The 23,547-nt window shown below is 44.4% G+C and overlaps 17 protein-coding genes across 17 annotated transcripts; 11 read left to right on the top strand and 6 right to left on the bottom strand.

Annotated features, from left to right (window-relative positions):
* Positions 1 to 2: 2 nt before the first annotated feature.
* On the bottom strand, positions 3 to 1,730 carry BBOV_IV006970 (putative T-complex protein 1 eta subunit). The gene has a single exon (XM_001610571.2). The coding sequence runs from the start codon at positions 1,627 to 1,629 to the stop codon at positions 25 to 27; it is 1,605 nt and encodes a 534-aa protein (XP_001610621.1). The 5' UTR covers positions 1,630 to 1,730; the 3' UTR covers positions 3 to 24.
* Positions 1,731 to 1,820: 90 nt separating this feature from the next.
* On the top strand, positions 1,821 to 2,451 carry BBOV_IV006960 (uncharacterized protein). The gene is made up of 2 exons (XM_001610570.2): positions 1,821 to 2,204; positions 2,274 to 2,451. The coding sequence occupies exons 1-2, from the start codon at positions 2,061 to 2,063 to the stop codon at positions 2,409 to 2,411; spliced, it is 282 nt and encodes a 93-aa protein (XP_001610620.1). The 5' UTR covers positions 1,821 to 2,060; the 3' UTR covers positions 2,412 to 2,451.
* A 500-nt stretch (positions 2,452 to 2,951) lies between these two features.
* BBOV_IV006950 (Splicing factor 3B subunit 1 family protein) lies at positions 2,952 to 6,514 on the top strand. The gene has a single exon (XM_001610569.2). The coding sequence runs from the start codon at positions 3,024 to 3,026 to the stop codon at positions 6,465 to 6,467; it is 3,444 nt and encodes a 1,147-aa protein (XP_001610619.1). The 5' UTR covers positions 2,952 to 3,023; the 3' UTR covers positions 6,468 to 6,514.
* On the bottom strand, positions 6,469 to 7,589 carry BBOV_IV006930 (uncharacterized protein). Its single transcript, XM_001610567.2, has 2 exons — positions 7,096 to 7,589; positions 6,469 to 6,928 (listed from the first exon to the last, which is right to left on the bottom strand). Exons 1-2 carry the CDS (start codon positions 7,505 to 7,507, stop codon positions 6,522 to 6,524), a joined length of 819 nt encoding a protein of 272 aa, XP_001610617.2. The 5' UTR covers positions 7,508 to 7,589; the 3' UTR covers positions 6,469 to 6,521.
* A 515-nt stretch (positions 7,590 to 8,104) lies between these two features.
* BBOV_IV006920 (WD domain G-beta repeat family protein) lies at positions 8,105 to 9,741 on the top strand. The gene is made up of 2 exons (XM_001610566.2): positions 8,105 to 8,310; positions 8,372 to 9,741. Exons 1-2 carry the CDS (start codon positions 8,145 to 8,147, stop codon positions 9,691 to 9,693), a joined length of 1,488 nt encoding a protein of 495 aa, XP_001610616.1. The 5' UTR covers positions 8,105 to 8,144; the 3' UTR covers positions 9,694 to 9,741.
* A 69-nt stretch (positions 9,742 to 9,810) lies between these two features.
* On the top strand, positions 9,811 to 11,333 carry BBOV_IV006910 (DEAD/DEAH box helicase family protein). Its single transcript, XM_001610565.2, has 4 exons — positions 9,811 to 10,087; positions 10,122 to 10,223; positions 10,257 to 10,341; positions 10,376 to 11,333. Exons 1-4 carry the CDS (start codon positions 9,827 to 9,829, stop codon positions 11,299 to 11,301), a joined length of 1,374 nt encoding a protein of 457 aa, XP_001610615.1. The 5' UTR covers positions 9,811 to 9,826; the 3' UTR covers positions 11,302 to 11,333.
* BBOV_IV006900 (putative inosine-5'-monophosphate dehydrogenase) lies at positions 11,325 to 13,250 on the bottom strand. The gene is made up of 4 exons (XM_001610564.2): positions 13,112 to 13,250; positions 12,878 to 13,016; positions 12,257 to 12,745; positions 11,325 to 12,221 (listed from the first exon to the last, which is right to left on the bottom strand). Exons 1-4 carry the CDS (start codon positions 13,191 to 13,193, stop codon positions 11,414 to 11,416), a joined length of 1,518 nt encoding a protein of 505 aa, XP_001610614.1. The 5' UTR covers positions 13,194 to 13,250; the 3' UTR covers positions 11,325 to 11,413.
* BBOV_IV006890 (putative peptidyl-prolyl cis-trans isomerase cyclophilin) lies at positions 13,235 to 14,927 on the bottom strand. The gene is made up of 3 exons (XM_001610563.2): positions 13,677 to 14,927; positions 13,469 to 13,621; positions 13,235 to 13,431 (listed from the first exon to the last, which is right to left on the bottom strand). Exons 1-3 carry the CDS (start codon positions 14,891 to 14,893, stop codon positions 13,275 to 13,277), a joined length of 1,527 nt encoding a protein of 508 aa, XP_001610613.1. The 5' UTR covers positions 14,894 to 14,927; the 3' UTR covers positions 13,235 to 13,274.
* A 64-nt stretch (positions 14,928 to 14,991) lies between these two features.
* Positions 14,992 to 15,816, top strand: BBOV_IV006880 (putative 60S ribosomal protein L24; the record flags this gene model as incomplete). Its single annotated transcript, XM_001610562.2, has 4 exons — positions 14,992 to 15,065; positions 15,103 to 15,234; positions 15,380 to 15,669; positions 15,706 to 15,816. Exons 1-4 carry the CDS (start codon positions 15,020 to 15,022, stop codon positions 15,814 to 15,816), a joined length of 579 nt encoding a protein of 192 aa, XP_001610612.1. The 5' UTR covers positions 14,992 to 15,019.
* Positions 15,817 to 15,869: 53 nt separating this feature from the next.
* BBOV_IV006875 (Prefoldin subunit family protein) lies at positions 15,870 to 16,404 on the top strand. Its single transcript, XM_051767612.1, has 4 exons — positions 15,870 to 15,913; positions 15,955 to 16,080; positions 16,120 to 16,169; positions 16,207 to 16,404. The coding sequence occupies exons 1-4, from the start codon at positions 15,878 to 15,880 to the stop codon at positions 16,391 to 16,393; spliced, it is 399 nt and encodes a 132-aa protein (XP_051623658.1). The 5' UTR covers positions 15,870 to 15,877; the 3' UTR covers positions 16,394 to 16,404.
* Positions 16,405 to 16,471: 67 nt separating this feature from the next.
* On the top strand, positions 16,472 to 17,095 carry BBOV_IV006870 (putative integral membrane protein; the record flags this gene model as incomplete). The annotated part of the gene is made up of 2 exons (XM_001610561.2): positions 16,472 to 16,849; positions 16,885 to 17,095. The coding sequence occupies 2 exons, from the start codon at positions 16,472 to 16,474 to the stop codon at positions 17,068 to 17,070; spliced, it is 564 nt and encodes a 187-aa protein (XP_001610611.2). The 3' UTR covers positions 17,071 to 17,095.
* On the top strand, positions 17,085 to 17,903 carry BBOV_IV006860 (uncharacterized protein). Its single transcript, XM_001610560.2, has 5 exons — positions 17,085 to 17,188; positions 17,223 to 17,371; positions 17,409 to 17,474; positions 17,509 to 17,649; positions 17,860 to 17,903. Exons 1-5 carry the CDS (start codon positions 17,095 to 17,097, stop codon positions 17,893 to 17,895), a joined length of 486 nt encoding a protein of 161 aa, XP_001610610.1. The 5' UTR covers positions 17,085 to 17,094; the 3' UTR covers positions 17,896 to 17,903.
* On the bottom strand, positions 17,732 to 18,469 carry BBOV_IV006850 (putative splicing factor arginine/serine-rich 3). Its single transcript, XM_001610559.2, has 4 exons — positions 18,404 to 18,469; positions 18,258 to 18,367; positions 18,150 to 18,220; positions 17,732 to 18,104 (listed from the first exon to the last, which is right to left on the bottom strand). Exons 1-4 carry the CDS (start codon positions 18,447 to 18,449, stop codon positions 17,909 to 17,911), a joined length of 423 nt encoding a protein of 140 aa, XP_001610609.1. The 5' UTR covers positions 18,450 to 18,469; the 3' UTR covers positions 17,732 to 17,908.
* Positions 18,470 to 20,154: 1,685 nt separating this feature from the next.
* On the top strand, positions 20,155 to 20,764 carry BBOV_IV006840 (Core histone H2A/H2B/H3/H4 family protein). Its single transcript, XM_001610558.1, has one exon. It carries the CDS (start codon positions 20,210 to 20,212, stop codon positions 20,579 to 20,581), a length of 372 nt encoding a protein of 123 aa, XP_001610608.1. The 5' UTR covers positions 20,155 to 20,209; the 3' UTR covers positions 20,582 to 20,764.
* Positions 20,765 to 20,796: 32 nt separating this feature from the next.
* On the bottom strand, positions 20,797 to 21,393 carry BBOV_IV006835 (uncharacterized protein). Its single transcript, XM_051767460.1, has 3 exons — positions 21,318 to 21,393; positions 20,974 to 21,284; positions 20,797 to 20,941 (listed from the first exon to the last, which is right to left on the bottom strand). The coding sequence occupies exons 2-3, from the start codon at positions 21,106 to 21,108 to the stop codon at positions 20,870 to 20,872; spliced, it is 207 nt and encodes a 68-aa protein (XP_051623634.1). The 5' UTR covers positions 21,109 to 21,284; positions 21,318 to 21,393; the 3' UTR covers positions 20,797 to 20,869.
* On the top strand, positions 21,183 to 22,049 carry BBOV_IV006830 (uncharacterized protein). Its single transcript, XM_001610557.2, has 4 exons — positions 21,183 to 21,470; positions 21,505 to 21,594; positions 21,724 to 21,814; positions 21,851 to 22,049. The coding sequence occupies exons 1-4, from the start codon at positions 21,195 to 21,197 to the stop codon at positions 22,045 to 22,047; spliced, it is 654 nt and encodes a 217-aa protein (XP_001610607.1). The 5' UTR covers positions 21,183 to 21,194; the 3' UTR covers positions 22,048 to 22,049.
* Positions 22,050 to 22,097: 48 nt separating this feature from the next.
* BBOV_IV006820 (uncharacterized protein) lies at positions 22,098 to 23,103 on the top strand. The gene is made up of 3 exons (XM_001610556.2): positions 22,098 to 22,290; positions 22,325 to 22,647; positions 22,682 to 23,103. The coding sequence occupies exons 1-3, from the start codon at positions 22,176 to 22,178 to the stop codon at positions 22,754 to 22,756; spliced, it is 513 nt and encodes a 170-aa protein (XP_001610606.1). The 5' UTR covers positions 22,098 to 22,175; the 3' UTR covers positions 22,757 to 23,103.
* Positions 23,104 to 23,547: the final 444 nt, after the last annotated feature.

The following is a 23,547-nucleotide window of genomic DNA, read 5'->3' as shown; positions in this document are numbered from 1 at the left end:
TAACTAAAATTTAAGTGTATATGTCTACTGCATTTGCTGTGACTGCGAGGCGTGTTTAACGGTTTCGTCGATTGAGAGGACTTGGCATGCAGCTTCTGTGGCGGCGTATATTGCATTCTTCTTGACCATTGCAGGCTCCCAGATGCAATCTTGGAATGCGTCAACTATATCACCATTTAGGCAGTTAACTCCAAACCAGTTGACATCCTTGCTAAGTGCATGGTCACGACGCAGTTTTGAGATAACGTCGGTAGCGTTGAACCCGGCATTCTGTGCCAATGTCTTGGGTATTACTTCCAGTGCACGTGCGAATGCACTGATGATTAGTTGTTGCTTCCCAGCTACTGATAGTGAATATTCCCTCAATGCCTTGGAGAGTTCCATTTCAATTGCTCCACCACCTCCAACTATCTTCTGTGTACGTGTAGTACGTCTGACTATGCATATCGCGTCATTGAGTGACCTTTCACTTTCCTCGACAAACTGCTGGGCGCCACCTCGCAATATAAGTGTTGCGGTGGTTGTCTTGGGGCAGCCTTCAAAAATGTTGAACCTGTCATTGCCGATCTGGCGCTCCTCAAATATACCACAGGTTCCCAATACATCCGTGCTTATACCGTTAACCGTATTCTGTATCAAGGCACCAGTAGCCTTGCTGGTCCTTATCATATCAGCCTGCTCAACTCGCCCTGCTGCGAAAATATTGCGATCGGCGAAAAACTGCGTGGCAATATCGCCTATAGGCAGCTTGGAGAGTACCACATTGGTGCCCATTTTCGCGATTTTTTCCAATTTATCGTGTAGGATAGTCCACTCAGCGTCTATTATGCTTTGGTATTGATTTGGGTCCTTAATAAGTATTTCTGCATTTTCCTTTTCTGCTTTTAGTTCAAGCTCAATATTGATTAGTAGTATCTTAGGGTCAATGAATTTCTTTGGTTGTTGTTCAGCTCCTGCGTACGTGAATGTCTTTTTGAAGGCAACTCCTTTGATAAGCATCGAGTCACTGCAACTACCACCTGTAACCTTCTTTATACCTATCATATCCTGATCCAGGTCAGAATCTAGCAGCATTACGGCGTCCACTACCATCTGTGCAAAGAAGTTCTTGTGTCCTGATAGCAACTTCGAGTTCAATGAGGTTTCTGCGCACTTGATCAGGAGTGACCTCTTGGTAGCTTCATCTTTACTGTCTATATCAATGCTCAAAGACTCAATTCTCTCAAGCGCTCGTTCACAGGCTATACGGAAGTATTTAATGATAACTTGTGGGCTGATTCCATCGATGATGAACTGCTTGGCCTCTGTTAAAAGCTCACCGGCCAGTATTGTCACTGAGGTTGTACCGTCACCAACTTCGTCATCCTGTGATTTTGCAATATCAACAAGCACAGCGGCAGCTGGGTGTGCTACATCCAATAACTTCAGCACGGTAGCTCCGTCATTGGTTATGGTAACACCATTTGCGCTGTGGATCAACTTGTCCATGCCACGCGGACCCAGTGTTGTCTTTATACAGTCTACCACTACTTGGCAAGCGTTTATATTACTGATGATTTGTGCTCTCCCTTGGGAGGTATCAGTACCCTCCTTAAGGAGTAGCACTGGAAGGTTGAGCAGGTGGCTCATGTTCTTGGTGTGTACAGTCCTACACTTTTATGTTTCCCTGTCAATATGTCCCTTATTAACACTTTACAACTCCAGTGCGATTTCAATTGTGCATCTATATTGAATTATAGCACCGTATGTAACTCTGTTGGAGACGTTGGCAGGCCCGCCGTGCACGCGTACACGACAATCCACAACGTCCACACATAGACCAAACTGAGTGGTCAGTGCATTTGTGTAGTTCAATTAACTAAATACCCACTTGTGTTACGGGAATCTGTTAATGTTATATTGCCACATTGCGTGGCATTCCATCAGACACGTGATTCCATCCTAGTGGTAATATAAATAGCTGATCCACGAAAATGCCTTGTTATCGTACTTTATACATATAACATTACCTGTTGTATGTATGATCCAAGTTTAACTGTTTATTGATATCAGTAGACACCATGTTTTGTGCCATTTTTTCAAGGGCCTTTGCTACACACAACAACTCGGTATCTATATTACAGCAGCATTACAACAGGCTACCAATTCGTAAAAAGTTTATACGTGCCATCAAGCGTGGTACTCTTATATGGGATCGTGGTCAGGTATGTATTAGTATAACGTGATCCAGTAGACTAATAGTATTGTTTTTTTGTCATTTTATAACGTAACAGGTTAAGATACCACCCTTGTTATGTGAAGGTTACGACCCGCCTAAACACTGTCTACTGCCAAACGAGAAGCATCGTCGTAACCAGTACCGTGGTCGTTTTGAGAACTTGAAGTCCAAACGTGTATCTTTCTACGATTGAGCGGCTACACCAAACCATCGCAAGATAATTAACAAGTATACCTCCAGAAGTGGTACCCTAGTTAACTTGTATCTAAGGCATATAATCTGATACTGTACTATGACACTTGTTAGAGTCTAGTATAGTTAGTTGCTACACGATGTAACCTTGGTTTACGATATCTTAATGGTGAAACTGATTTAACACAACCCAGCCACATAGAGGGAGCCGTGGTACTTGTATTACCGGAAACCGCAGGAAACCAAGTATAATTACTGCACACCTGGGTATTTGAGTGGTACTAATAAACAATTAACCCACGAAGGTTGCGTGGGCCCGTTTGTAATCCTTATAGGATCTAATACATTACACAATACCTCGGGCGCACATATGAATGGAAGACATTGCAATTAATAGCTACATTCAGTACTAAATAACACGTTACTATATCTATAAACATATAAATTGTATGTAACCATTATTACCGATATTACAAGCGGGCCTGATATTGCGCGACTTCGCATGGTGGTTGCTACGTTGGTATATACAGAAACCAGTAGCAACCACCGTCATTTTAATAGTCAGTGGTTGTACTGTATCGGTGTATGAAATAGCCTTTTTTTGGCTACAGCCATGGGTGCGTCTAATCGCTTCCATAATTCCCGGGACACTTCCGGTGATCCGGATGATATCTACGGTACTTCGAGTGCTGAGGTTACTGAGGTCATTGATGATGATCTAGATGTAGATTCCGTATCAACTGGTGCCTATGGAAGCGGTCCGCACATCCCTGGTCCTGAGGACTTTGTGGAGCCATCGGAGGATGAGGGTGAAGTTCTTTTGAATAAGAAATCGGTCCTTGCTCGTGAGGACTCCTATAGGCGTCAGCGTTTTGATAGAAAGCTATCGCCTGAGCGTTACGATCCTTTTGCTAAGGAGGCTGACCCTGATGAGCGTACTTATGCTGACATTATGAAGGAGACTGAGATAATGCGCACTCGCAAGGAGATTGAGCATTTTATGGAGCGTGAGGGTATGACATTGGACGACGTGCGCAAATTGGACAAAAAGCGTTCGCGCAGGTCTGGTTTTGATGATGATTCTGATATACCTGCTACTCCTCAGTTTCCAGATACACCTCAATTTGCTGAGACTCCGGATGCTCAGACATTATCTGAGCCTCGTAAGCGTGCTTCTAGGTGGGACAAGACTCCTCAGATGGAGGCTCAAACTCCATCTGCCACTCCTTTGGGATTAGGGGAGTATGGCATGTCTACTCCCTTTACTCCTGCAGGTTTACAACCTGAGCAGTATGCATTTTCCACTGATCGCAACCGTTATTTGACTGACGAGGAGCTTGATGAGATGTTACCTTCTGAGGGTTACGAGATTATAGAGCCTCCTGAGGGTTATGTTGCTAGCAAGCACATTAGTTACCACAGTCACCGTGGTCCTGAGACTCCCAGTTTCGTTATTAAAGACGAGAACTTACGCAAACCCTATGATATCCCTGGCACTCCTTCTTTATTATTGGACGTTGAGGTGAAGGCTGAGGACCAGGGTTTTTTTGGTAAGTTGTTTGATGACAAGACTGAGGAGGACTTGACTGCTGATGAGATTACTGAGCGTCGTATATTAGCTCTACTTCTAAAGATTAAAAACGGCACACCGCCGTTACGTCGTCAAGCTTTGCGTCTTTTGACCCAGAAGGCCCGTGAATTCGGTCCTGGTCCTTTATTTAACCAGATATTACCCTTGATGATGCAGACTACTTTAGAGGACCAGGAGCGTCATTTGATGGTTAAGGTCATTGATCGTATTTTATTTAAGTTAGAAGACCAGGTACGTCCTTATGTCCACAAGATACTAGTTGTCATTGAGCCACTACTCATTGACGAGGACTACTACGCGCGTGTTGAAGGTCGTGAGATTATTAGTAACCTCAGTAAGGCTGCGGGTCTGGCTACTATGATCGGTACCATGAGGCCGGACATTGATCACCCTGATGAGTATGTCCGTAACACTACTGCTCGTGCTTTTGCTGTTGTAGCTCACGCCACTGGTATACAGTCATTGATTCTATTCCTTAAAGCGGTGTGCCAATCAAAAAAGAGCTGGCAAGCACGGCACACTGGGATAAAGATAGTCCAACAAATTGCTATTTTAGTGGGTTGCGGCGTTTTGCCGCATCTCAAGCAGTTGGTTTCCATCATTGCCTCTGGTCTTGAGGACGAGGTACTTAAGGTTCGTACTATGACAGCTTTAGCCTTGGCTTCTTTGGCTGAGGCCAGTGCTCCTTTTGGCATTGAGGCTTTTGATATAGTCCTGAGACCGCTTTGGAAGGGTATCACTGAACACCGCGGCAAGGGCCTTGCTGCATTTTTGAAGGCCATCGGTATGATAGTTCCGTTGATGGACCCTTATTACGCTTCTTATTACACCAAGGAGGTGATGAACATTTTAGTTAAAGAGTTTGCTACTCCTGACGAGGAGATGAAGCACATTGTGCTTAAGGTTGTACGTCAGTGTATTTCCACTGAGGGTATCCAGGCAGACTACATTCGTCATGAATTACTCGATCCTTTTTTCAAATCATTTTGGATAGTGCGCAACAGCATGGACAAGAAGAATTTGGATCTTATTATAGAGACTACTGTGGAGATCAGCAACAAGGTTGGTCTTGAGGTGATCAACCGCTTGGTCGATGACTTGAAGGACCCTTCTGAGAGTTTTCGTGTTATGGTTGCGCAGTGCATAGAGGCTGTGTTGATTAGTTCCCTGGGTCACGACAGTGACCAGAAGGTTGAGCTGGACCAGCGTATGGAGGAGCTTTTGATAGATGGTATGATTTATGCATTTCAGCAGCAGGCATCTGATGATTGCACTGTGTTACTAGATGCTTTCGGTACGTTATTGCACTACTTGGGTGACCGTAGTTTACCCTATCTCACCCAGATAGTTGGTGTAATTCGTTGGCGTCTTGGTACCCAAAGCCCGCGTACTCGTCAGCAGGCTGCTGACATGATAGCCAAGATAGCGCCTATAATGCGTTTATGTGGTCGTCAGGACATGCTTGCTAGTTTGGGTCAGCATCTTTATGAATACCTCGGTGAGGAGTACCCCGAGGTTTTGGGTAGCATTCTCGGTGCTCTGAAGGCCATCGTTTCTGCCATCGGTCCTGCTGCTATGTCTCCGCCTATTAAAGACCTTCTTCCACGACTTACCCCGATACTAAAAAACCGCCATGAGAAGGTCCAGGAGAACGTGATAGAGCTTGTTGGACGCATTGCTGACCGTGGTGGTGACTTGGTGTCACCCAAGGAGTGGGATCGTATCTGTTTCGATCTGTTAGAGCTACTGAAGGCTAACAAGAAGGCTATTCGTCGTGCCACTGTTAATACATTCGGTTACATTGCTCGGACTATAGGTCCCAATGACGTTGTTGCTACTTTACTGAACCACCTCCGGGTCCAGGAGCGTCAACTTCGTTTGTGTACTACTATCGCTATCGCAATTGTGGCTGAGACTTGTTTGCCCTATTCAGTGCTCCCTGCTCTGATGACTGAGTACAGAGTCCCGGAGATCAATGTCCAAACTGGTGTACTCAAAGCTTTATGCTTCCTTTTTGAGTACATTGGTGAGATGGCTAAGGATTACATTTATGCCATCACACCACTTTTGGAAAACGCCTTGATGGACCGTAACTTGGTTCATAGGCAAACTGCTGCTTGGACTTGCAAGCACTTGGCTTTGGGTGTTGCCGGCCTCAATTGTGAGGACGCCTTACTCCACCTTTTGAATTACGTCTGGCCTAATATATTCGAGACCAGTCCTCACTTGACTCAGAGTTGTTTTGATGCCATTGATGGCTTCCGGGTTGCTTTGGGTCCCGGTGTTATATTCAACTATATTTTGCAGGGTTTATTCCATCCCGCTACTAAGGTTCGTGAGGTTTACTGGCGTCTGTATAACAATTTGTACGTGGGTAATCAGGATGCATTAGTACCACTGTTTCCACTGGTACGTGAGGGTGTGGAAAACTGCCATCAGGCTACTGAGCTACTCTACACAATTTGAATATATTAGCATTATACTATGTACACTGAAGTTACCAGGAACGCCTGGCCGTGCTCATAGACCGATACGTGTATCATGCGGGTCGCGGCGACGCAGTACTTTGGCATGTGCCTGCAGGGTAGACAAACGGTTCCGCATGGCCTCTATCTTCTGGTTGTTAATTTTGGCTTGATGGTGTAGGTGTGCGTATAGGTTGCGTATATGGTCGCACAGCTCCTGGTCACCTTCTAGGTCATATTCACCTCGTTGGTGGTATGATTCAGGTGACTTTTCCCATTCCCTTAGGTTAGGGTCCCCTACTTGTGCATCCAGTTCATTGTCCAGGGCTTCTATGCGTTGGTTCAATTTTTCAAATTTATTCTTCAGTGAGTTAATCATGTCAAACACTCCGTGTGACACTGTTCCTTCATCTGGCTGGTCATCTTCAGGTATTCCTGTGTCGCCTCCATATCCCAGTTCATCTGTAATTTCAAATAAACCCTTGAAGTACACCATTTATGGACACTAGAGTGGGAATACAGTCAAGTACAAATTTAGCATGCTACATACAGTCCATAACACTATTCTATGGAGTACCCACTTCCAGAATACCATGGGTCGGTAGTGATAGCAAATATACATGACATACCTGGTTGATTCCTGGAGACACCTACAGACTCATGATGCAACGTGTTCTCGACGGTGGTGTGTCTACCCAAAATCTCCAAACGTTCACGTATACTGTACTCCTCGAGGTTGTATAGCAGCGAGTAGTGGTCTAGGAAGTCAGTTTTAATAGCATCTATGGATTCCTTTAAGTTACCGCTCAAAACACCTGGGTTAGGTTTCGGTGGTCCTATTGTTTTATCTGAGTCAGGCGTTTCCAGCAATGAGTTGACCAACTGCTTAAATAGCAAGGAATGTTGGTTCATCTCCGACTTGCGTTGGAACGCCTGGTTGAAGGCGCACTTGACTAGTGAGCAGTACACATCAGGGTCAAGTACCACTTTATCCATGGTACTATGATCCGCCAAGCGTTCCGAGAAGGCAGCGTCCGCCATGGTATAAATGTGTAAGTGCGATTAGCGAGTGTGTATGTAAAAATGTCTTGTATGCAGTGACTTAAACTAGGATTCGTTATGGATTATTTTATGTATTTCTAGTAGAATAACAGCTGTGTAATGTGTAAACTACTCAACATCAACGTCACGGTGACAACGCGACCTATGACGCCGGGGTGCACCAATTCTACACCGAGTGCAAATGTTACCTAAAACCTAACTCCCTTGCAATGTGTAACCATTTGGGCACAAAACCACTGTCCACGGCTTAGTATATAACATATCTGGGATGTACATATTCCACAGCGGCACCCAAGCCGCTGGTGACCATACCGCAGTAATTAACAGTACTTTATAAACGACTTCTATGTTACACACTGATACAATAGTGTTGTATAACATGTATATATCATTTACAACGTAACACATACAACGTCACTTGGGTGGTAAGGGTCAACCGGACCCAAGTTCTCTGGCGTAACTACTGCTTAGTTTGTAGCATAGAACAGTTTTTAGGAACCTAAAAGCATATGTGCGAATGTAAAGTAGCTGATTCGTGATTGTTATAGTGTGGGGACGCCCTGGCAGATTCCATACTGCTTGATGGTAGCATTCTATTATTATACATACCAACATCATGTCGCTCATATGCTCCATTAGTGGCGTACAGCCTGAGGAGCCGTGTATTAGCAAGACGGGCTATGTCTTTGAGAGGAAGCTGATTGAGAAGCATCTTCAGGAATCGCAGACATGCCCTGCCACTGGCAAGCCCTTGACTGTGGATGATCTGATACCAATACAATGTAGGTAATATGTTTAGTGCCATATACTCACTAACACATTCATGTCTTTTATTGTGTATAGGTGACAAAACTGTTATCCCAAGGCCTGCAACGGCCATGAGTATACCTGGATTACTCTCCTTGATGCAGAGTGAGTGGGACGCTCTAGCTTTGGAGACCTACAACCTGCGGAAGCACACCAACACAGTCAGGAAGCAGCTTTGCCAGAGCCTGTATGAACACGATGCTGCAACTAGGGTCATTGCCAGGTTAATCAAGGAGCGCGATGCTGCGCTCCAGCAGGTGGAATCCCTGGAAAAGCTACTATTGGAGTTCCGAACCAACTACAATGCCGGTGCCATTGAAGTTGGTCTTGACGACAGCAGTGTATCGCGCATTGAGGATCTTGCGAAGGCACTTATGGCAGAACGTAAGAAGCGCGATGTTGCTAGGTACAGCACCACGGAATCAATCGCAAAATACACTCTCAAGGGTGACTACAGAGCCCACAGCTCTACCTCTCCGGGTATTCTATCTGTAACCCTTGATTATAACGCTGCCCGTGGCGGTCACAATCTCTGCTTCACAGGTGGCGCTGACGGTGCTGTGGTCTATTTCGATCTAGATGCTGGACGTACCGTTACCAGGATGACCAGCCATCTCAAGCCGGTGAATACGGTCGTGTCACACCCATATGCAAATGTAGTCATTTCAGGATCCGATGACAAGACAGTGCGTGTATGGAAGGGCCCTGAAAATGCTGATGCTTCTGACTTTAAGTGCTCGCACGTACTGAAGTCTAGCAAGGCTCCTGTGGTCAGCATGTCACTTCACCCAAGTAATGAATACTTCCTTGCTGGCGCCTCAGATGGCTTGTGGCATTTGGTAGACCTGGAATCAGGTCAAATTATCAAAATATGCCGCGATATACCTTCGCCGTGCTCTAAGGTACAATTCCATCCAGATGGATTGCTGGCAGCTGGTAGTGGTACCGACGGTGCTGTCCATATATGGGATATACGCACGCAGTCGCTTGCAAGTACCCTGAAACATGACACTGCGACGTCGCCATTATCATCGCTATCATTTAGTGAAAATGGTTACCACCTGGCGACAGTGTCACAGGAAGGCCACTTACGGCTATGGGACCTGCGCAAGAGTGTTGTTTTTGCCAATGCTGATTGCAACATGTCACCGACAGCGGTATCATTTGACGGCTCAGGCTCCACTATAGCGGTAGCTTCCACTAAAGTGGAGCTCTACCGTCTCTTTGACAAGACACAGGTTGAGCTCATGGGCACTTTAGAGGGGCACAGCGGGTACCTCACTGATCTGGAGTTTGGTCCAGATTCGAAGTTTGTACTGACCACGGCCAAGGATAAGAGCTTGAGGCTATTTTCCTAGGAATAGGTACTATAACGTGATTCCTAGCTAAACAGTAAACACACATATAATCTAATCGCAATGGTGGTATTAGTTGTGTAATTGGTCCCCTGGTGTCTACACACCTGGTCAGTAGCTATACCTCTTTTATAAAATGAGCGATATATTCGCCAAGCTATCGGCATTTTCAGGGCTCAGTAAATCGCAAGTATCGCAAAAGAAGGTGGAGAAGGCCACCTTTGACCAGGAAACGCAAATAACAGACAGTCGTGGCGACGAGCTCCTAACTCCGGGATGTATTGAGAGATTCCAGGATTTGTCGTCGAGGTACCCTAATGCCTCGAATATAGAATGGCTTCTTGGTGCCATCAGGGACCGCCTGCAGCTGGAGGAGCCTTCACCAGTCCAAAAGAGCGTAGGTTGCTTTGTTTGGCTATTAGATATCCCAGGTAATACCGCTTGCAATGGAGCGTAAGAACGTAGTAGCAGTGGCTCCAACCGGCTCTGGGAAGACCCTGGCCTACCTTATACCCTTGCTTATGCTACATAAGGTAGGAATCCATGTATCTATAGATTACGTGTAGAAACTGGGGACTATACAAAGCTTGATTTTGGTGCCCACAGTTGAGTTAGTGAACCAAGTCAAGCGTGAGCTCGTGTACTTAATAGGTGGGTCACGTGCAGTTGTTTCTAATCTAAGCAGGTAACAGTGAGGTGAGCATACTACCACTCGAACCGGGTTGCACCAATTTCAATGCTGAAATATGCATATCAACCCCAGGGACTTTGCACAGCTTGATGAAGAAATATAAGTCGATCCTGGATAGCCTGGAGTGCCTGGTAGTTGACGAGGCTGACGTCCTCCTAGAGGGCGGTTATGCTAAGCAGCTGGATAAGATACTGGCCAAATTAATTGATAAGGATATAACCAAGCTTGTTTTCAGTTCAACCATGCAACCTCAAGTCCTTGAGCTTGCAGCTACCTTCATGCCTGATGCGGTAAAGGTAGCTGTGGGCCAAAGTACCAGGGTCTGCAAGAATGTACGCCAGGAGCTCGTCTGCGTCACCAATGAGAGTGGTAAGATACCCACTCTCAGGCAACTAATTCGCGATGGCAAGATTAAGCTGCCCTGTTTAGTCTTCCTGCAGAGTATAGACAGGGTCACGCAAGTATATAACCAAATGAAGGATGACAATCTACTCGTAGAACGCCTTACAGGACAGATGTCACCAAGTGAGCGCGACGAATTGATCAATCGCTTTAGGCTCTCTAAAATCTGGGTCCTGCTGTGCACTAATATACTGGCTCGCGGTTTAGACATTAGAGGCATAGGCTCTGTGGTCAATTTCGATATGCCTCTGACAGAGCAGGAGTACATCAATCGCATTGGAAGATCAGGTAGGGGTGAGGCCTCCGGGAGCGCCGTAACCCTATTTACTCTAAAGGATGTCAAAATAATGCGCCACGTACTGGAAATCATGCAAAAGTGCAACCAGCCGGTGCCGGAATACCTACTAATGTCGAAATCTAAACAACCAGATGTAAAGAAACCACCCAAAAGACAAGGTGGTTTTACTTCAACTAATCAACGTAAGAAGAGAAGCAGGGGCAATAGCAACCAGCAGTGATAATATACAGAACGTAATCGCACTGATAGAGTATATTAAGATGTTGTATGTCCATATTATCGGAACTGTTGCTAAGACATTGTTATTTATATGTAGATAGTATGTATATCAATCAGGATTGGTTTATCATCATCAACTTAGTGGACACATTGCCCTCAACCAAGGCGTTGTACGACCTAATCTGGAAACGAACATCTCCGTTGTACAGGCCACTGTGGAGTGACTTTATATCATTGCAGCCAATATTCTGCATACCGTGCTTCACAGCCTGCATCATGGTAGGTATCAAGACGTGTATACTGCCCTTGTCGGCAGTGTATCCGGCAACACCCTGGGATACCATTGGCTGGTCCTCTTCCATGTGGTAACGGCGGAGGCTGCCGCTGTCAGCTGCCTTTGTACGTGCCGTCATAAAGGCAGCCTTACTACCCATACCACGGTACTGCTTGACCCTGATACCGTTATGGTAGAAGAAGTCACCAGGGCTCTCGTTGGTACCTGCAATGGCACCACCAAGCATACAGCAGCTGGCTCCGAGAGCCAGGGCCTTCATTATGTCGCCTGAACTACGAATACCACCATCGGCAATGATTGGGCACCCGTTGCCATATTCATTTGCGTATTTGGCCACGTGGTAAACCGCGGTTGCCTGGGGCCTACCTACACCAACGACACCCTGGGTGGAGCATATGGAGCCGCTACCCATACCAACACGAAGGGCATCAACACCAGCGTCAATCAAGTTCTTTGCCTGGGAGCCTGTCACCACGTTACCACCAATGATCTGGACATTGGGGTATGACTGCCGTAACTGCTTGATCAAATCGATTTGGTATACACTGTTACCCTGGCTGGAGTCAATAACCAAGACGTCAGCACCGGCATCCATGAGTTTCTTGGCTTTCTCAATGGAGCCAGGTCTGCGTTATATAAAGTTGTGTATGATAGGACCTACTGGGTAGAGATGGCAACACCAACAAGAAGCTGCATGTTTTCGTTGTGAGATGCTTTGGGGAAACGACGGTTTCGCTTGATATCACTACGTGAAACAATGGATACTAGCTCCCCGGATGCATTTACTATAGGCAGGATGCCCTTACGGGACTTGTATAGTATATTGTTGGCGTCCTGGAGTGTCAGTGGATGGTGGCCTACTATAGGGTCGCGGGTCATGATCTCTTCAATCTTGGTGCATTTGTCCTGCACAAAGCAGACGTCGCCACTGGTTACAATACCCTCCAGCTTCGAGCCGCAACGGCCGTCTGTGGTAATGGGAATTGAACGGTATCCATACTTGTCACGGATAGCCATCCAGTCCTCCACGGTATGGTTAGGAGTTAAGGTATAAGGGTCCACTATAAAACCGTTCTCATAACGTTTTACCTTGCGCACTTCTTCCACAGATTCCTCCATGGTCAGGTTGTTATGGATGATACCAATACCACTGCAGTGGATTAGACATCCACATGAATAGTATCATATATAATTCATATAGTCATAGTGATCAATAGGAGTACGCTTTTACCATATATAGCAAACACGTGGATTCCATATAGACACGGATGACAGAACCTACCCTTGGAGCGCTATTTCAATAGCCATCTTGGCTTCAGTGACAGTGTCCATGGGCGAGGAGACTACCGGGGTGTTGAGGCGCAACGTCCTGGTTAATCTACTGCTCACGTCGACATCATTGCACGAACCGGAAATGTAGCCTGTAAGTATTGAACAACATAAAATCAAGTCTTAGGAGGTACAACAGCATTGTATAGCGCATTTCAGGCAGTGGAATTATTTGCAAAGTACATACCCGGAAGGAGAATCAAGTCGTCGTAGGTGTAACCTACGGCTGACTTCTCGAAGATTTCAGCAGCTGTGGATCCGTCGGCCATTTTAATAACAAAAACGGAATATATTAAGATATAAAGTGACAGAAACAAGTGAATGTAAGACCTCACATTTGTGTGTATTCTTCACAAGGCAGTGCCACGCTCCAAATTGCCCTTGATCTCAGCGGAATGGTCCTTGAAAGCTCGGTCTAGTTTCTGGTTAAATACACGATTGCGCTGGTTAATGTAGGAAACGTCCTTGGCGTCATCCTCAAAAGCACGGCGACGACTGAACTTCTCACTGAAACACAGTGTCAAACAACAAAATGACAACTAACCGTTGCTTGTACTGCTTCTCTAAATTGTGTACCACAGCTAGCTTAGCGGCTTCCGTAGTTTCAGTGGTACTCAGACACGGCTGGTAGAACAAATCGCCCATCTGTGCCTTCTGTAACTCGTACTCCTCACGGTTAAATGCAGTTTCCTTGAGCCTATAGTCACATGAGTAAAGCACGAATGCGTGGGAGCTAACACGTGAATACATACCTTTTCTTGTGTGCACGGTAAAGAGCATCTTGGTTAAATACATTCCAGCCGAAGGATTTACCCTTCTCCTTCTTTAAGTCGCGCTCGTGCTGCTTCTCTACTGCGATAGCGGCCTTGTTCAGACCAGGGTTGCGATTATAGTTGACCGATGAATTATCCTCACGTAGACCAAGCATGTCCTTGTAATGCTCGTTTATACGCTTAGGGTCACCACCAAGCTCGTACTCAACGGCTACGGCATCATGATTTAAACGTGAGCACTCATCAAGTTTATTGCCCAACGAGCGAAGCCTCATGGACAAGGGGTCGTCGCCCTCGTCCTCACTAGATACTGACTCTGAAGTGTCCGATTCAGGTACCGGCGCTTCTGTTACTGCCTCAACAGGCTTCTCCGAAGGCGCCTCAACGGTGTCAGTGTAGTATCGATATTCACTGTCACCGTCGTACTCCGGGATTAAGTGGATACTCTTGCCGCCAAGGGCGTCCGCAAGGTACTGCTTGCCAATGGCAGCAGCGGAATCAGCTCGGAGTGTACGCTTCCGGATGACTTTACCCGTGTATAAGCAACGAATCTCCTCAACAGATCCAGTGTCGGAATCGTCGGATTCATCACCTGGAGCCAGACTCTCCATCAAGTTGTTCACCAAGTCACGCTGGCGCGACATGTGGTCGACCTGACGCGGAATGTACTCCAAAAGACCAGAGCGCAAAATGCCAATCTCAACACGAGGTACATTACGAGCATCAGTCGATACGTACTCAACAGCACGCACAAACTCCATACCCTCTACAACTCGACCGAATACATAGTGATGCTGATTGTCTAGCTGGTGATTCCGACCGAAAGTTATGTAAAATTGAGATCCGAAACCATTGGTACCCATGCGCTTTAATGACAAGAGACCCGCGTGAGAGTGGCGACGTGTATTTGCAGGTTCACGGAAGAATCCGCCAAAGACACTCGAGCCACCTTCGCCATTGTTAAACTCAAAGTCACCACACTCGAGGTGACTACCCGGAACAACGGAATATACACGGCATCCAGTGTAACTCAGCGACTTGCGCTTGCCACGAATGAGCCCAGTTACACTCCCAGTGCAGAGAGATTGGAAGTTCTCCAACACGCGCTCGCCACTGTCGTCAAAAAAATCAAATACTACACGACCACTAAGATTGGCACCTATACCAATATCGAAAAAGGCTCTTAAGGAGCCCATTTTGTGTATATTATGTAGGTCCTGGTCATATGGGCCTAACACACTTAACCCCTACAGCACCGTGGGCTATCTGAGTCTATATATATCCAAAGCCACAGCCAAGTGGCAAATATCGCAAAACCAAAAATGAGAATTGACAAGTGCTGGCTGTGTTCCAGCAATATATACCCAGGTATGTAATGACGCGTTCTGTGTCAACGCTATCACAGGGCATGGAATAGTCTTCGTGCGCAATGATTCCAAAATATTCCGATTCTGCCGAAGCAAGTGCCACAAACACTTCAAGGCTAAGCATAATCCCAGGAAATTGAAATGGACGAAGGCTGCCCGTAGGATGCATGGTAAGTGGTTCATCCCGTTAACGTACCCTAACCAAACACATTCAACCGATGCATCGATTTTGGCTATGGTACTGTTGTTATCAGTTTGTTAAAATCGATGCGATGTGCTGGTAACCGAGAGTAGTATCTATTCATGATAACCTAGGTAAAGAAATGATTACCGACGATTCGGTTGAAATGGAAAGACGTAGAAATGCACCAGTCAGATACGATCGCAACTTGTATATTACAGCCATCAAGACCATCAAGAAGGCGGAGCGTGTGGAAGAACTGAGGAAACTGTTGCTCAGAAAAGAACGTAGACGCGCTATAATGGAAAAGAAACGAATGCAACTAGAAAAGGAAATGGAACGACATGCCCATATATTGGAATTAGAAACTGATAAGGAGGAACAGCGCATACAGGAGTACGACGACTTTGAAATGGAAACAAAGGTAAATGAACAATAAATAAAAATACAAACGAAACAGGCAAGGAGACAAACCGTACAGATGAAGGTGGCAGAACCCAAAGAATTCGTCAAAGTCAAAAAGACAATCAAAAAGAAAAAGCGTGATGAAAATGCTATGGACATAGATTGACACCATGGGGGGAAGCTGTCACTATAGTAACCTAGAAAACACTGTTTCTAATTTTATAAAAATGGTACAAACGACAAATAACGAATCGACACTACAGGTTAAGTGTAATTCCTAGATATAGCACTCATCCCCCCGTAGCAATTCCAGCTGCTACAAGAGACGCAAGCACAAATCGAGATTCTTAACACACAAATCACGAAAATAAACCAACGAATAGCGACGCTACAACTAAATCAAAAACGATCTGAAGCAGCCCTGGAAGCAGTATGTTACACGTAAAAAATATATGCTCACACCAACCAGATAGACAATACCCGATCGGGCCAAAGAGTATACAAACAAGTCGCAAGAGTGTATGTCACTAGTGTTTATAGATATATAAATATATAGATTAATATTGAGGGAACCTGGTGAACTCAGGGAAGAAATAGATCAAGAAAAGACTAACGCGGAAGAAAACCTACCCAAGCTAAACACAGTCAAAGCGCAACTAGTAGCAAAGCTAGGAGGACTTAATGCACAATTTGTAGATATCAATACCCAGCTGAGGCATTCATTACTAAGCCAAAATCAGTAAACACGCCGACTGGCAAGTCCCTGGACTCAACACTTTATAATCGGCTTTTTTCCAACACACCTAAGCAAGATGTTGCACATGCTGCTGTTACTGTGCGCAATCACTTGTATAAGTGATATTTTTGGGTGCATTATCAAGAGGATGCAGTCGCTGTGTGAGAAAATGGAAAAGGTCACCGCCAGACCAAACGAACCCATGGTCACTGCTAACGGAGAGGTCCCAAACGTTATGGACATGATCGCACAAATAGTACTACCCAAATTGAACATATTCGGATTGATTCGCATGTTCCTGGGACTCGTGGGAGTACTGGTAAACCTCATTATGCCGTACTTCCTCCTGAGCAAGTTCACCAAGTACACTAACGCAAGCTACCAGAGGCAGCATCACTCATACAGCCCCTTTATGATCATTGACTTTGGGCCTTTCCCAACGTCCGGTGAGGACCTAGCAGCTGTAAGTTAGCCCTTTAGTCATAAGCACGTATGCAGGAAGCAGCTGATTCAGACAAGAAGGTGGAAGACATCCATGCACTAAAGTCATTCAACAGGTACATTGGCTTCATGGTAGCCAAAGTGGCCGTTAAGGCAATTTACTCTACCTTCCACGCCGCCATCAGCCCGAGGAGTTACCTAAAGCATCACGCTAACAAGGCGAAACCCGCCGAGTTGTCCTAGACACACCTTAATATTTCTGTAAAAATGATTGTGAAATTAGTCTCCGCAGAAGGAGATACCTTCACGGTAAATAGCGAAGTGCTGACGCCTAGCGTCCTGCTGACTAATATGCTACAAGGTAGTTACGTGACCCAGATCATACACACGCCCAGGATATGATGAAGAAACTGAATTGGCACCCATTGAATTGAAAAATATACCTACAAGAACACTGGGAAAGATCCTGGATTACTGCAAGTACCATTATAACAACCCAGCGAAACCAATACCGAAGCCACTAAAGTCAACACGATTAGCAGATGTTAGTGCGTGTGTTATGTGATATTACTGCCGTGTAGGTAGTATGCCCCTGGGACCTTGAATTCGTCAACGTAGACAAGGAAGCGCTATTCGAACTTATGCTGGTATGAAATAGAAATGTAATAACGAAACATACAGGCTGAAAACTTCCTAGATATTAAGCCGCTCCTAGACCTGACGTGCGCAAAAGTGGCGTCTATGATCAAAGGAAAAACGACAGACGAAATCCGAGATGAATTCAATATCGTAAACGACTTCACGCCAGAAGAGGAAGCGATGGTGAGTAGTAACAAATTGCGATCAGAATGTTTTCTATGAAATTTCGATGATAGAACTTTTGTTGATGTTGCTAGGGCAGGAGAAGGTAGAAAATGAGACCTATGTCATGCAACCATGGCACATGAGACGAATTCAACACCTTCAATCATACCGCCGTAATTGACGTGTAGTAAAAACGCTATAGTAGTGAATAATTCATCGCGTGCGCAGATTAGAGAAGAAAATGAGTGGTGCAAAGATTTATAGATGAAAAATAAAATCAATGACGGTCCCTGGAGTCGTGCCTGCCGTAACTAGGACTACGCGATCTTATGCGACGCCCCGCGCTGTGAGACCTAGAACGTGAACGACTCCGACTATGCCTACGAGGACTACGCCTTCGATATGGATCTCTACCACGGCTGCGTTCTCTGCGATGCCTCTGACGAGGACCCTTGGAAAGCTCAACCTTCAAACTGAAAAATAGTTCAACCAAAAACAATATATGCAAAGAAACTCACTTTTGGCCCTTGTATTCGCTGCCGTCCAACTCCTCTATGGCGTCAGTGGCATCACGAGGGTCCTCAAATGTCTACAAACGTAATATTATCGCACAGCTAGACACCTACAACAAAAGCGAAACCTGGAGGCCTGCGGGCAACCCAAATGTTGCCAATAGTGCCGAACTTTGAAAACAAAGACTCCACATCCTCCACAGTAGCCTCAGGGTTAAGGTTACCTGTGAATAATTAAAACATAGACACCAGGGACGTACCAATGTATACCTTCCGACCCTCAGTGGACTCGAAACGACTGCCCATCTTCACCGCCAAAATTAAAATGTGATTAATAAATAGATATTACAGAAGTTGATCGAAAACAGACGTAACACATCAAGGAAAGGGTGAAACCCCCACAGATGCCACGGAGTGGTACCGCCATGCCACGAATTTAATTTCCTAGTGGACTCCATGGACAAACTTTCATAAAACAGTTCCTAGGGTGTCCCATTAGTCCCACATGTCGTAGAAGACAATGGTTCTCACCTTCAAAGTTGATTATTCCCCAATGTGCAACGAAATACTAAGAGCATTTATTGGATGAACTTTGTCTTCCATGCACTAAAGGTGACTGGAAGTCCTTTTTTAACATGTGTGATACCTATTTCAGTAGAATTGTGTCAATGTTTGGACTGCCGGGATACATGTATCATAAGCACATTAATGTGTCCTTTGTTGTTACATATAGGCTACTACCGACACTTTTGAATGTGTAGCACCTGATATGCTGAACTGTGAATTCTATAGTATGTCATGTTGGAAGTAATCCAAACTCTTCTGGTGTAGACAGCTGGTTTAGATTCTAGAAATAATGCGCTAATACCATTGACATGGTAGGTATTCTGTGGATAATGGAAGTTACTATCACGTTTGGTAGGGTGAGTTGTTGACAGAATGTAGCACAGTGTCATCCACTGGTAAACGAACTAGTTGTCATGTAATTAGTACTGTCACTGATATTAGATTCTGTCCAATAGCTACTGGATGTTTGACGATGTAGCTCATATAGCTCCACAGATGGAAGTAATAGATAAGTGTTATACACCTGATTTATTGATCAATAGAGATACAGTGACTCTGTAATACATGGCCAATGGCATTCAGTGAGTACTGTAGAATCCAAAGTAAACTACTGGTGTGAGATACACATAGGACCAGGAATTATATAATACAGAAAATAACGTGATATGTGTACCAATAGAGCTCTACTCAGACAAATTGATTCATATAACGTAGATTTCACCCAAAATGAAAATAATTTCTATTGACAAGCGAAATAAATGTGTATGTCATATTACACACCTTAATATAGTTAAGTGTGATCAAATTAGCTGGCCATCAGACATACAACCGATGTGATCAAATGTGTAGAGCCAAAATGGCAATCATTATTTTAAAAAGATATTGCATTATAAAATGGAATATATACAATAGGTTAGACATTAATGATGACTTACATCTGGAAACAATGGGACACAATGAAGTTTATATGACAATACACATAATGTGCACACAACGATGCCATTCACAGGTAAAGATCGACTAGATAATGTGTAAATATGTGTAGGTAAAATATAACACATGAACTGACTAGCAGTCAGTAAAGAGTAATACCCACCCCGGTGTGTGATATTCATGGCGAATAACAGCTTAAATAACAGAGAAAAACAAAATAACAGAAGTTCTAAAGTGTGTGTTTTTATAATATGATGCACATGGATGGCTTTATAAGTACAGCATAAAGCAGGTCGCCTGGACTAGCACATACACATCTGTGCGAGTAACTTACAAATGTGTCCGCCTAGTTGTGAACAGAAGCATTTGGTAATATAAAATGAGTACACAAAATCGCCAGAGGAAAAAGATAATCCCACACACGGTGTGCTGGTAGGTGGCCACCCCATCTATAGACTATACAACAACGATCTGTTAACGTATACATTAAGAATATATCTACCTTTTAAACCTGAAACATATAAATTATATTTTTAATTGAAAATAATATAACTACACTCACCAAAATGTCAGGAAAGGTGCCATCGTCCAAGAGCCAGGCGGCCAAGAAAACCGCCGGTAAATCACTTGGTATCCGCTACCGCCGTAAGAAGCGTATTGAAAGCTTCTCTCTCTACATCTACAAGGTGTTGAAGCAGGTGCACCCTGAAACTGGTGTGTCCAAGAAGTCTATGTCTATCATGAACTCATTCATCAACGACATTTTCGACCGCATGGCTCTGGAGGCTACAAGACTTATCAGGTACAACAAGAAGAGCACACTCAGCTCACGTGAAATTCAAACTGCTGTACGCCTACTTCTTCCCGGTGAGCTTTCCAAACACGCCGTTTCTGAAGGTACCAAGGCTGTAACCAAGTACACCACTTCTGGAGCTTAAACGTAGCAATGCTCCACGGCCATTTATTACATTTTTGCTACTTGCTTTCTATTGAATTCACCGGATATTGACACACTATGGATTGCAAGGCGAACACGCTGATGACTGTGTTAGCAGTGTAACAGCCCATTTAGAAACATTGGATTTGGAAATAACATGATTTACTCACAGCCCTAGTGGCAGAAAATCACACTTGTCAGCATAAATACAATTTTCACTAATATGCGTAGTTTCCACCAATGAGCTTCATAGTACTAAGTTATATAACATTAAGGCAGTTAACGAAATCTACTTTCCAGTTCGGAGTCGTTTACGAATCTTACGAAGGGACCGACAGTCTGGACGAGCACCGTGATTAGCCTATGAATAATTTCCACACATGACACACCTACCTTGGAAGGATACCGGCATCCAGGGTTGCGATTCCATAATAGAATACGGCACACACTAATGAATCTGGATTGTATAGTGCATATTCCCTGGAATAATGGACTCATTTCGTGTGTAATAACGAGTTGTGTGCCCATATGTAGCACAATTATAGTGCCCTAACACAGTAGAATCCGTCAAGGAAAGCTCACATGTTATACATGTCGCAGTCATAAAGTAAAAAATGGACTTTGATCTATGCGGCTCAGATCAAGATGCTGAAAATAAAGTTGATAGCGATTGTGATTTCGTAGACAAAGCGGATGAAAGCTTGCTGAGGAAATTGAGTGACCAGTATGTGGAGTACCTCAAATTGATAAAAGACAACTGGTCATCATGCCATGCCACAAAAGTGTTGTCATTCGACCTTATTAGGTATATAGTACCAAGGTTCAGGCAGCTCTCAGCACCCCTTAGAGTACGTATACTGACCTCTTTCTTCTACCTCAAAGATACACTGGTAGGTCATTGTAATAGCTCAACAAATACAATAGAGGTTAAGCGCCAGGCCTAAGCTCATGAAGATAATAAACTACGCAGAAACTGATGCGAACGAATGGGTCCGGAAAATGGGCCAGCTTGTTGTAAGTGGACAATATATATAGTTACCGTGGCGTTTATCTACTAGGGGTAGTGTTAATCGCATATATAGTGGGAATGTACATGTACAGATTACATGAAATTATCCATATATGTATCACATATGCCTCCAGCAACCGTATATACTCAATGGAATGATAGATCTAAGGTCTATTGACACCGAGACTGCATTCAGGATAATAACCTTCCTGGACGAGCATAAAGGTAAGGACTAATCAATACATTTTTAGGAAACCACAGACCCCGAGATGAACTACTACGCCAAGGAAGGCTTGGACGCCGTACACATGTGTAATGTAAAGGGTACTATGACCAGACGGCAAACAGACATGGCCAAAAATAACGACGACGAGTATACGCAGTACTATCCGCAAATGAACTTCGACATTCTGGGGGAAACTATCGTAAAAAGAGCCACTTCTCAACGGATGCACTAGTATGCATGGGTGGGGAAGAATCTTCTGGGATCAAGGCCAAGAAATGGCCCAGGATATCATCTTAATATAACGCCGCTGTCACGTACCATCTTTTTAGCTGATATATTCCCAGAATCCAACCAGCCAAAATGAAGTTCTCTATGGTTATTGCCCTCTCCATTGCTGGAGCTGCCATCTGTAACGCCGAGCACGAATCAGAGGTACTCGACCAGCCTATTGAAGGAGTTATGGACTCCGTCGTTGGTAAGTTTTTTTACATATATATCACGTGGCTCAGCGGACGCTGAAAATGATATCTTGAACCAGGATGATGAATCAACTGCTGAACCCTACTACGTCGAGGGAGAATCCAACGCCGCTGCCGCCGGATGCTGCAGTTCCAATTCAGTTCCTGGTAACGGCACTACAGAGGAACACAGTCTTTACATGGTTGAAAGCGACTCCGACTCCTCAGAGCTCGAACCTAAGGTCCTTATTACTCCTAACACCGATGTGGAATCCACTGAGTGTTATCGTAATCTGACAGGTTACTCCAATCCCCATGAAGCTGGCACTAGGTCCGCGGAGACTGCTGAACAACAAACTGAGGAAGCTAAAAAGGTATGTCTAGTGGTTAACATTTGACCATTCGTAGCCCGCTGGATTCTTCAACCAGCCATACGTCCCATTCGCCGTATTCGCTATCGTTGTTGCCACCGTTTGGGGTTAAATGATGGAATGCTGTCCATGAATATAATACAAATGCAGTTAAGAGGTAAACACATTCGTATGTCACCTATTTGTGAATATATACAATGCATGACCTGATTGTCAAAATGTGTTGTTAGAGCCCCGGTTGGTACCACGATTACGAACTTGTTGAGAAAGGTATTCATTCGGTAACTTTAAAAGGTGTTTTGCCGTTGTAATGTACAATGCTCTAACCGACTAGGTCTGCTAACAACATGGATAAGAAACAAGAATATGCCGTTAAAAACTGGTATGTCTATCTATAAGAACAATATATCGTATAAAATCAAAATTACATATAAAGTAATGCACTTATCAACATTCGTTTACCAAAACAAACTACCAAACCTAAAATGCAGTTCTAATATAGCAGTTAACCACTAGTGTGTATATATCATTTAATGTGCCATGCCTAGTTTTTTGCACGATTGGTATATGGGCTCCAGTTAGTGGACGCGTGAGTCAAAGGAGTAAATGGTGCTGTGCACAATGGTTTTTATCACGAAAATATACCAAGTTGTACTATAATCATATGTGTTATAAACTAGATCAAGCAATTGATTCCAATACTGGGGTCTAAGGGGACCGAAGTGCTAACAATATATATCCAGTGTGTAATCTCTATAAAACGGCGTAACCGTATCAAGGCTTAAGATTAGCTGTAACGGTATTCGCTTAACTGTGTAAACAACAAGTATAATCAAGAATCTAGTGTACAATCATGGCGATACCAGTGCCAGAACCAAAAGTGGAACCGAAAGTTGTCCCAAT

Source organism: Babesia bovis, assembly GCF_000165395.2.
Source record: "Babesia bovis T2Bo chromosome 4 map unlocalized Chr4_1, whole genome shotgun sequence".
In the NCBI taxonomy this organism is placed as follows: domain Eukaryota; phylum Apicomplexa; class Aconoidasida; order Piroplasmida; family Babesiidae; genus Babesia; species Babesia bovis.
This window is presented reverse-complemented; position numbering and strand designations above follow the sequence as displayed.

Bases quoted from the DNA above. Each gene is read 5' to 3' on its own strand.
- BBOV_IV006930 (XM_001610567.2), bottom strand. From the start codon at position 7,507: ATGGCGGACGCTGCCTTCTCGGAACGCTTGGCGGATCATAGTACCATG. The intron at 6,929-7,095 runs GTATGTCATGTA...TTGAAATTACAG, and splicing joins TGTCTCCAGGAATCAACCAG to ATGAACTGGGATATGGAGGC.
- BBOV_IV006950 (XM_001610569.2), top strand. From the start codon at position 3,024: ATGGGTGCGTCTAATCGCTTCCATAATTCCCGGGACACTTCCGGTGAT.
- BBOV_IV006875 (XM_051767612.1), top strand. From the start codon at position 15,878: ATGGTACAAACGACAAATAACGAATCGACACTACAG. The intron at 15,914-15,954 runs GTTAAGTGTAAT...ATCCCCCCGTAG, and splicing joins ATAACGAATCGACACTACAG to CAATTCCAGCTGCTACAAGA. The intron at 16,081-16,119 runs GTATGTTACACG...CACACCAACCAG, and splicing joins CTGAAGCAGCCCTGGAAGCA to ATAGACAATACCCGATCGGG.
- BBOV_IV006840 (XM_001610558.1), top strand. From the start codon at position 20,210: ATGTCAGGAAAGGTGCCATCGTCCAAGAGCCAGGCGGCCAAGAAAACC.
- BBOV_IV006900 (XM_001610564.2), bottom strand. From the start codon at position 13,193: ATGGCCGACGGATCCACAGCTGCTGAAATCTTCGAGAAGTCAGCCGTA. The intron at 13,017-13,111 runs GTATGTACTTTG...CAATACTTACAG, and splicing joins CGACTTGATTCTCCTTCCGG to GCTACATTTCCGGTTCGTGC. The intron at 12,746-12,877 runs GTAGGTTCTGTC...AATCCACTGCAG, and splicing joins ATTGAAATAGCGCTCCAAGG to TGGTATTGGTATCATCCATA.
- BBOV_IV006890 (XM_001610563.2), bottom strand. From the start codon at position 14,893: ATGGGCTCCTTAAGAGCCTTTTTCGATATTGGTATAGGTGCCAATCTT. The intron at 13,622-13,676 runs GTATGTATTCAC...ATGTGACTATAG, and splicing joins TACCGTGCACACAAGAAAAG to GCTCAAGGAAACTGCATTTA. The intron at 13,432-13,468 runs GTTAGTTGTCAT...ACTGTGTTTCAG, and splicing joins GAGAAGCAGTACAAGCAACG to TGAGAAGTTCAGTCGTCGCC.
- BBOV_IV006820 (XM_001610556.2), top strand. From the start codon at position 22,176: ATGAAGTTCTCTATGGTTATTGCCCTCTCCATTGCTGGAGCTGCCATC. The intron at 22,291-22,324 runs GTAAGTTTTTTT...CACGTGGCTCAG, and splicing joins AGTTATGGACTCCGTCGTTG to CGGACGCTGAAAATGATATC. The intron at 22,648-22,681 runs GTATGTCTAGTG...GACCATTCGTAG, and splicing joins AAACTGAGGAAGCTAAAAAG to CCCGCTGGATTCTTCAACCA.
- BBOV_IV006960 (XM_001610570.2), top strand. From the start codon at position 2,061: ATGTTTTGTGCCATTTTTTCAAGGGCCTTTGCTACACACAACAACTCG. The intron at 2,205-2,273 runs GTATGTATTAGT...ATAACGTAACAG, and splicing joins TTATATGGGATCGTGGTCAG to GTTAAGATACCACCCTTGTT.
- BBOV_IV006850 (XM_001610559.2), bottom strand. From the start codon at position 18,449: ATGGGCAGTCGTTTCGAGTCCACTGAGGGTCGGAAGGTATACATTG. The intron at 18,368-18,403 runs GTACGTCCCTGG...AATTATTCACAG, and splicing joins GGGTCGGAAGGTATACATTG to GTAACCTTAACCCTGAGGCT. The intron at 18,221-18,257 runs GTAGGTGTCTAG...TTACGTTTGTAG, and splicing joins CTCCAGGTTTCGCTTTTGTT to ACATTTGAGGACCCTCGTGA.
- BBOV_IV006970 (XM_001610571.2), bottom strand. From the start codon at position 1,629: ATGAGCCACCTGCTCAACCTTCCAGTGCTACTCCTTAAGGAGGGTACT.
- BBOV_IV006910 (XM_001610565.2), top strand. From the start codon at position 9,827: ATGAGCGATATATTCGCCAAGCTATCGGCATTTTCAGGGCTCAGTAAA. The intron at 10,224-10,256 runs GTAGGAATCCAT...GATTACGTGTAG, and splicing joins CCTTGCTTATGCTACATAAG to AAACTGGGGACTATACAAAG. The intron at 10,342-10,375 runs GTGGGTCACGTG...TAATCTAAGCAG, and splicing joins TGAGCTCGTGTACTTAATAG to GTAACAGTGAGGTGAGCATA.
- BBOV_IV006835 (XM_051767460.1), bottom strand. From the start codon at position 21,108: ATGGGCACACAACTCGTTATTACACACGAAATGAGTCCATTATTCCAG. The intron at 20,942-20,973 runs GTAGGTGTGTCA...AATTATTCATAG, and splicing joins GATGCCGGTATCCTTCCAAG to GCTAATCACGGTGCTCGTCC.
- BBOV_IV006920 (XM_001610566.2), top strand. From the start codon at position 8,145: ATGTCGCTCATATGCTCCATTAGTGGCGTACAGCCTGAGGAGCCGTGT. The intron at 8,311-8,371 runs GTAGGTAATATG...TATTGTGTATAG, and splicing joins TGATCTGATACCAATACAAT to GTGACAAAACTGTTATCCCA.
- BBOV_IV006830 (XM_001610557.2), top strand. From the start codon at position 21,195: ATGGACTTTGATCTATGCGGCTCAGATCAAGATGCTGAAAATAAAGTT. The intron at 21,471-21,504 runs GTAGGTCATTGT...CAAATACAATAG, and splicing joins TCTACCTCAAAGATACACTG to AGGTTAAGCGCCAGGCCTAA. The intron at 21,595-21,723 runs GTAAGTGGACAA...ATATGCCTCCAG, and splicing joins GGAAAATGGGCCAGCTTGTT to CAACCGTATATACTCAATGG.
- BBOV_IV006860 (XM_001610560.2), top strand. From the start codon at position 17,095: ATGATTGTGAAATTAGTCTCCGCAGAAGGAGATACCTTCACGGTAAAT. The intron at 17,189-17,222 runs GTAGTTACGTGA...ACACACGCCCAG, and splicing joins GCTGACTAATATGCTACAAG to GATATGATGAAGAAACTGAA. The intron at 17,372-17,408 runs GTTAGTGCGTGT...ACTGCCGTGTAG, and splicing joins AGTCAACACGATTAGCAGAT to GTAGTATGCCCCTGGGACCT.